Genomic DNA, 8987 nt, shown 5'->3' with positions numbered 1-8987 from the left:
AAACCCCCCCCCCCCCCCGGTAAATTATTTTTTTTTTTTTTAAGATTGTATGGCATGTGAAGAAATGCTGTGTGCACTGCCATACATTTCTAACACAATATTGAATTTAACAGCTGAGCAGTGTTGACAGAGCTTTGTGTTTGAAGTACACTACATTTTAAAACATGAGTAAATAAATACTTACATATTTTTGATAGAATATTAAAGCAATAAAATTAATGTTATTGCTTTTTTATGGAAACCTATTCTTGCCACTTAAGGAAAAAAACATGCTTCAGTAAATCTATTAGGTAAAACTATTAGGATAATGTCAAATTATGATATAATAAGTCATAACGATGCTGTAAAAGTCACAATTATGAGATACTATGTTAAAATTATGAGATAAATATAGTTATGGTTTAAAATGGTAAAAAAATGTATAGCCTGAATGCACTGTAAGTCGCTTTGAATAAAAGTGTCTGCTAAATTATTATTATTATTATAATTATAATTATTAAAATGGCTTAAAAATTAAATTATGGCAAAAAAAAAAGCTATTTATGTCATAATTATGAATTTTTATTTAAATTTTTTTTTTATTTACCGCACTTGCCCTGTTTAGTATTTTTTTTTTCTAGCCTTTAGTATGTATTTTTGTTCTTTTTATCTCACAATTATTACTTAGTATCTCACAATTTATTTTTTTTATATCATAATTATGACTTGTAAGGTCATAATTATCATATATGGTGGAAATGGGCTTCAATAATTTTTTAGCCAGTGTCGCTTGTTTTGTTCCAGAATGATTTGACATTTTTGGAACCAATCGGTTGAGTGAATGATTCAGCGACTCTCAAAAATACAATCATTTGTAACAAAACACTTTTAAATTACACTGAGCATAGTGGAAATCAATTAAAAATAAAAACAGCACAATGTGGCAAAACAATGTACACATTGACGCTGTGATACAACACATACACAAATCTCTGTCTTTCTATTTATTGTTCACAACAATACGTTTTTAAAACATATAAGTCTGTATTTCAAATAAGGATGGCTTTTGTTTGTAGCTTTTCAATGAAATGAAACATGCAATAAATGGATTATTAATTGTTTTATAAAACACCATATATGAAATTCAATAATCAGTATCATTTAATAATTTGGTTTCATTTAACTTGACCGTGTTACTGTGAATTAATCGGACAGTGAATAAACCTTTGTTTAACTAAACCTACAGTGTAAGCTGTAGTAATGTTAAAGATCTTCAGTAAATCGAAGCAGTGTGCCTTGGTCCTTACTTGGGCCACATTTGTATGAACACAGTGTCACAGAATAATAGTGTGTTGTTGCTGTGCAGAATTGTGAATAAGGCTGAGTGAATGCTTTGGGAAATCTGGCAGCAAATCCTTTAGTTGGCAAGTTTGCTCCTGAGGCGACCTCTGGCATATGGTATATGTACCCCTCACTGTGGTAGCACTTGCTGCCTACTGTTCTAACAGAGCCTGTCAACCAGGGGGGTTTGGCCATACTGTAGGCCAGACGGAGACCAGGGAATGGTGCACAGTCCAGGCCAACGGGTCAGTCTGCCTAAGGACGGCTGGAGAATAATCACAACACACTACGAGCACTAAAGCGTCGAACTCTCACCTGTGCTGTCATCGTAAACCACAGTGACCGTTTTCCACTTGAAGAAGTGAACCAAGTCTAAGATGGCTCTGCTGAGGGAGGAGAAGTCTGGGTAAAGGCTGACGTAGAAGGAGTCGCGGTTGTCTGACACTTGGTGCTTCCACTTGGTCTGGATGTGCGGCACCCCCAGAGCGTTACAGATGGACTGCACCGCGTTGGCCGAAGAACTGTGGGAGGGACCGAAGATGGCCGCCACACCCAGAGAGAGCTGGTCACAAGCTGGAGACAGAGCACAAAAGGCTTATTTTCTTTCTTTTATTTTGTGATTTTGTTATAATAGAAACACCAGAGCCCGATTCATGGTTACTTCCAGCGTGCAAAGTAATATTTATTGCAACAACAGTAACAATGAACTCATTTACTTTTATAGCCCATCGTTTTTTTGGCGAAGCCACTGTGCTTTAATTGCGTCTTTGTAATCTTTAAATAAACTGGCATCGAAAAAAAAAGCACAGTTACAGTGGCAGCGGCTAATGGAGTGTATAATCATTATAAGAGAATTCAGATGTTTCCCCAGCGTGTAAATGACAGATGATTGCAGCCTGCGAACCTGTCTCAGGGGTATCAGTAGTTCACTGAATCACCCCTTCTGACTCATTACCTAAAACCAATCAATTCTCTCTGCATATGCACCAGACGGCCACTGATGTCCCCCTGTGGTTAAATGAATTCAATCTAAAGCCCACGTCCTTCTTCATATATCTCACAGCACATTTGTCTCTGATCTGAGCTGGAGATGGCTTTACCTTTTCTGGAGGCCTCAAAGCTGTCGTGGATGTTTATCCTTTGGATGTCGTATGTGAGTGTGGTGTTTGGCAGTAAAGTTCTGTTCCTGTTGATTGTATTTAAAGCAAACTTAAAGGCAAGTTCTTCAGCACCAGATGGGCCATTTTCCATGGATTCAAATATCCCCCCTAAAAGAGTGAGAGAGAAAAAAAAAGAGAAAAAGACAGTTTTATTAACATCTCACCTTCCGAACTATGCTTTCCAGATAAATAAACGAATAGCATCATATCAATATCAACATAATATAGAAGATCAGTGAAAATATTTGAAGTATAGATTCATTGCATGCTTGGATTTCTATACTAAATAAATTAGTCACATTTTTATTTATATTTAAAGTAATCGTTATTATCAATTTCTGTCATGATCCAAGACAAATGGTATGGTATTAAATGCAATTAATTTAACTTAAGAGAGTTTTTGACCCACTTAAGTAGGACTTAAGTACATATTTATATGTAATTTCATAATTACTAATGTCTTTGAATGATGGTTAAAATGTACGGACAAACTAAAATGTACTTTAATGTTATTTCTATTGAAGCTTGTGTGTTATGTATTTGAATATATTTGTAATTACACATTTGTAATGATAAAGTTGCAATTACAAAGTACAATTTAAAAATATATACATATATATTTTATATATACAAATAACTATACTATAACTATATTTACTTTAAAGTACATCTTAATTTAACATTATTATAAAGTGTACTTTTTAAAGTGTACTTAAGTGTATTAAAACAGTCATGCAAGTATACTCTTTTTAAGTACCATTAAGTGGCATTTATTTCATTAATATTAAATTATCTGCAAGTACAGTTTTGTTTTAATATATACGTTTAAGACTTGAAGTACACTACAAGTGCTAATTCAATAATGCATTTTAATACACTTCTTTTTCACAGGGGGAGGAGGGCAATATTTCACAATTTAACTTTGAGGTAGAAGCACTGTAGTGCAAAAATAGGAATATCAGCTTAAAAAAATAACTAATATGTGATGTGGCACCAGTGTAGGTTAAGTGCAGTGAATGTCAAAGAATAGTGTAAGAAGTTGGAAGGAGAAAAGTATATTACTATTTGCTTTGACTCAACCCATTCGAGCGTATAATAGATATATATCCAAGCTCCTTACAGAAGGTATGTTTTTAGAGCGCAAGCTACACAACAGCTTTCCCTTTGTGAGTCTGCTTGACAGGCTGTATATAAATGGATGCCTTTAGTGTTGGGGACTGATGTGCTCTGATTGGCTGGCGAATCAATCAATCAAGCCCTGGGGAGCAGTGAAGCACAGCATAGAGAGATTGAAGTGTTTTGCTTGGGTCAGTCAGCAGTTTGCCCCTGTTGACTCACCATATGTCAGACTAGAGCTCGATTCGGTGTTTTACTTACACTCGCTGGAGGTACCATCATTTAAATGATCCCCCAAGACAGTACAAATAAAAGCATTTCACCGGCACACACTCTCTTTACATGACTCTCTACTGTCTAACGTGTAGGACAAGAGCTATTAATTGGTGTTGTTTCAAATATCACCTGCTGTACAGCACAGGCTACTGTTGAAAACTGATGTGAGTGTAACAATAGTACAAGTAAAATCTGACATGAACTGCTTTGCGAAATGTAAAAATAGTACAGATGAAGAAAGGAAAAAGAGAGTAAATGAATAGAGAGTGGTTGGAACGAATCCCTTAAAGCATTTTCTGCAAAAGAAGAGGGGGGAATTTGCTCGTACAAATCTCTCAGTCTTTTACAAAAGAGAGAAGAAGAGGGATACAAGATAACATAATCAAACAACCTCCCCATGTGGATTTAGGATAATATGAACAAAATATCCCTTTTTGTTGGTAATTTTGAGGTAATGTCTGTTCCAGTTTAAAAGTGTGTCTGAGGTTTTAGTCACTGTTTTTACTATCATTACTATTCATGGTTACAGCACTTCAAAAAAAGTGCCGGATGAGACAATGTATGATGTAATGAGCATAACCTGTCCATTATTGTCATTATAGTGTTCCAAAATAATGCAATGATTAAACAATTACTGAAAAAAAGTGTCCATCCATCAATATTTTATGGCATGTAGCTTTTAGCAGATTTTTTACCCAGCACTGGGTTGTATTTAACCCAGCATTTTTTAGAGTGTAGCATGTATAGAAAAACTAACAATTTAATCAATTTAAAATTCACAAAAAAAGGCTCATTACCTATATATGCTTAAAATCATCACTGTTTTAGTACTGAGCTGTAATGTAGAATCAGGTATTTTTTTTATTTTTTTAAGTAATATTGATTTCCTGTATGAAAACAAATGTAAGGTTACTAAAGGTCATCAACTGATATTATAACAGAAAGAGTCTGGGCAGGTAACAACAAATTTTGCCCCAGGAAATGCGTTCATACATGTTAAAATATCCATCATCCATCTCGTAACTCATAGGGCGAGCTCTGACAGTGATAAACTGGGGCTTGTATGACATAATGAATCAATTTCCTGTGGGGAAATGTCAGTTTCTCAAAGAGATCTCTCAAGCACCTGACAAATGTTTTCTTAAATCTGGATTTTTCTATAGTCATTATATCTATAAATAGTCTCCGATTACATGTAATTTACATATTGACCGTTCATATCCTCCATCTCTTTTTTACTTGATTGGGCAAGTTGTCACACATTATACTCCAGTGGATATTTCTCAGTTAGGTTTATGTTTATTTGTCAGTATCAGTATAGGCACATGCCTTTAAGGCTTTATAAAAGGCCATTACATTCGCACAATACAAAGGGAACATGTCATTAAACAGCCTATTGTAGAGTATGCAGAAGCATTTAAACAGTAAAACAATTCTGAAATAGGAAAAATGTAAAAGGAAAACAAATATATAAAAAACATTGCTTTGGCCGACAAGTATTTGAACTGATTAATAAATTGCATAAAATTACAGCAACATATAAAATATGAACACTTTTTTTTTTATGTGAAAGTGATTACAAAAATGTTATGAAATCGATATTTATGTTATCATTATTTATAATATAATATGATGAGATTACATTACACAAATTACACAAATTTAAGACAGTTCTCAAATGTTACTTACAATAATTTATACATTGTCTGTCTAAATACTCAGTTCTGATTGTCTGGATATATAATACAACAAAATAACAAAACTCAACTGTTATTTTTATCAGTTCAATTTAAATTTTGTGCTGCAAACATCAATAACTGCCTTAACTTGTCCATGCTGGCAAGTTACTATAATATAAGTGGAATGGATTTTTGCCTCCACATATTGGATTACTTATATATGGTATATACAATTTAAGAATAGAAAAACTAAAATGATTTTCTTCATTTAAAATTTGTGTAAAATATGTTTTCAATTGCTATATATATATATATATATATATATATATATATATAGCATTGCATTAATTGCATGTACAGACTTAATAACCTAAACACTCTACAGTAAAGTTAAGATGATTTAATTAAAAAGAGCAATTGTTAAAAATTCTCATAATTTATGTTTTCCATTACATCAAAGCATCCTGGTCAAAAGTGCTGTGTGTTTACAATGCTATCCCAGACCTGCAGTGGCTGCTAGTGGCTCAGCGCTGCTGCTCTCCGCTGGGCAGCTGTCTAGTGAACAATGCCCTGTGCCTACCTGATCGCTCGCAACAGTCTCACACATGCCACCGCACTCGATAACACGCTCAGACGCTGTGACATTTATCACACAGCAGCTACATAATCAATGGCAGCACAATACATCCATTTCTGCATCCACAGGGAATACTTGCTTACAACCGAGCACCATAAAAGCTCAGAGGAAATTAGCAAAGTAGCGGCCATCTTCCTGTTTGAGAGAAATTAAACTGTCATTTGTCTTGGTTATACAAATGTTAGGGGAACATTCCATTTCATCATTCTGCAAACACCATGGGATTATTTTTTTTTTTTTCTGAAACAAGTTATAACTTTCAAAATCTACAATGTTTAAAAGAAAAATGTTCCATTAACAATGTTTCAATAAGGGTTTTTTGAGAATTTTGAGAACATTGTCAAAGACCAGATCTATTAATGTCACTGGATTTTTTCATAGCTTTATTATTGCCAGAACTTTACTCATAGTCCTGAGAATGTCCCTGTTATTTATTTATTTATTTGATTCATTCATTCATTCATTCATTCATTCATTCATTGAGAACATTTACATGTCCCATACATGCATTTAAAAAAGCCACTGTTATCAGTTTCCACACATTTGTCTAGTAATGTGAACAAAGCAGACTTGCTAAGAGAACTGTTTTGTTTGAGTTCTGTGCACTAAGCTTAACTGAAATCTCTAAGTTGGCTGAACTTGTCAAATTGAGTTAGCAACACTCAAGTTTTCTGGTAAACTATACATATACACAAGTTACCTATACAAAGTTACAGTAAGTTTTATTAACTCAAAAATTATAAACTAATTTGCTTGAGAAATTTGAGGCAATCAGTTTCCACAGGTTTTCCAAGTAAGTTCAACTCATTACTTTTTACAGTGTAGGGTTAGTAGAATAAGTTGACAAAGAAAGTGTTAGAAGATATTAAGCAGAGTCTACTAATACTCTACTAACTGCTAGTTGACATGTAGTTGCAAAGTTACTTACTGTTAATAGAATGTCTAAAGTGGACTATCGAAATAAAGTGTTACCATTAAAAATAACAATTTTTAACTTGACAGCACATTAAGATAATCTGTGGTCAAGCAAGTCACAACAAAAATAGTGTGCATGCTTATAATTATGGCAATCTGCAGACAGCACAATAAGACAGCGGACTGCTCAAAAAGAGGTGTTTTAATTGAGTTAGCATGTGAGTGTGTTTTCAGTAAGACCTGCAATACAATCAGATAAAAAAGTAGTGTCATTTTATTTTTAAGAACTTATGTTTAAGAGTTCTTAAACATAATACTTAAGAATTTTTCAAGAATTGCACTTATTGGAACATTCTTACAAACTTAATAGGATTGATTATTTTAAGATGTTTTGAGTGAAATATTCCTTTAAGCAAAGTCTCCATTCACTCACAAAAAATAATTGCGATATTAAAGAAATCTCATACGGTATGGGGGTTTTCTTTCATACAAGTCAAGTTTCCATCATGCATTGATCTTCTCTGACTATCTGTGATATGTCTTTGCATGAAGCGATGTGGTAGTGTAAAATCTATCATTTTCAGTTCTTTGAGAGCAGAACATGCACAGCAAGTCCATGCATGTGACAGACCATGTGGCAACTGTGCAGAGATCTACAGGTGAAACATTTCTCAACTTAAAAGAGAAGAGGGGGGCAAAAACTTACACGGAGAAATTAATTACAAAGCTAGTTTTGGTTTGATGCATCTGGGAAGGAGAGGTTATTTATGTGGAAAATAAGGTGCTCATGCTAGTATGTTCTCTCCCCAGTGGTGACAGTTTGATGGCTATCAGTGTCAGATTATCAGCCTAGCATATCGAGATGCGTAGTGCAGCGTAACAGGCTTGTAGGACACATTCCATCTTTATCAAGCCTGGAGCCGTGATGCAGGAGACAGGGAGCGTGGACTCTGGATTGAGAAAGAACAGCATGTTTCTACAGGGCTCAGTCTCTGCATACAGCAAGGCTCAAAGATGTGCTCTCGAGGAAAGCAAAATCATCCATGAAACTACATGAACCCATTTCAGATTTAAATTTAAATGCCTTTCTCAAACTAACAACTAAATCTCTTTGATCCTATTTTAAAGGGGTCCTATTATGCTCTTTTACAGTCTTGATTTTGTTTTCGGGGTGTACTAGAACAGGCTCTCATACTAGGTTGTTCAAAAAACACATTATTTTTCACATATTTTACATTATTACAACACCTCTCTCCTCAGTCTGGCATGAACGGCTCGAATAGTTCCTGTATCAAATGAAGGCCTGGTCGGGGAAATGTCATGGTCCTTACCATAGCCGCCTGCGAGCTTCAGTGTAAATATTGCGTCAAAATCAAATCAATTTGAGCACGATTTAAACCCGGATGATTGTAACTACTCTAAGTTCATCTGCCTTGGGAAAGCTAGTGTGTCTCCGACATAGTGATAACACTCGTTGCCTTCTCTAGCGCAGCTCAACCACGTCTCATCCCATTCGTCGATATTTGTGATATCACAAATCCCGGAAAATATGCGTTATAGTCCAAACGAGTCGTTCGTTGTAGTTTTTGAAAAGTGATTTCTGTTAAATAAAATATCTCCTTTTGAAGTGGACTTTGAGCTTTGTAACTTTGCAGATCTTTTTTTATGCTCAAACAGCAACATTACAGACTAACTAAAGTTGAAAAAGTGAAAAAGCATAATAGCACCCCTTTAAAGCCACTGTGTTTAATGTGTGGTGTTAAAAATAATTTCTTCTGCCCCAGTTTAATGAGCACAGTCAGCTATATAAGTTATCCATAAGACTTGTAAACACTTTTAAAACATTGTCAACTTCTGGCTCAACCAAGGCCACAAAACCAGAGG

General features: G+C 34.6%; 1 protein-coding gene across 1 annotated transcript in view; it reads right to left on the bottom strand.

Annotated features, from left to right (window-relative positions):
- LOC107661022 (glutamate receptor ionotropic, kainate 2-like) overlaps positions 1-8987 on the bottom strand; it is a 78525-nt gene that overhangs the window by 25975 nt on the left and 43563 nt on the right. The window contains exons 3-4 of the mRNA XM_016450466.1: positions 2421-2588; positions 1636-1893 (exon numbers count right to left, since the gene is read on the bottom strand). Of these exons, the coding sequence (XP_016305952.1) occupies positions 1636-1893; positions 2421-2588 (426 nt within the window). The remainder of the gene's footprint in view (positions 1-1635; positions 1894-2420; positions 2589-8987) is intronic.

This window comes from Sinocyclocheilus anshuiensis, unplaced genomic scaffold (assembly GCF_001515605.1).
Source record: "Sinocyclocheilus anshuiensis isolate Anshui unplaced genomic scaffold, SAMN03320099.WGS_v1.1 scaffold1036, whole genome shotgun sequence".
Classification (NCBI taxonomy): domain Eukaryota; kingdom Metazoa; phylum Chordata; class Actinopteri; order Cypriniformes; family Cyprinidae; genus Sinocyclocheilus; species Sinocyclocheilus anshuiensis.
Note: the sequence above shows the minus strand (reverse complement) of the source record. Positions and strands in the feature narration are given on the sequence as shown.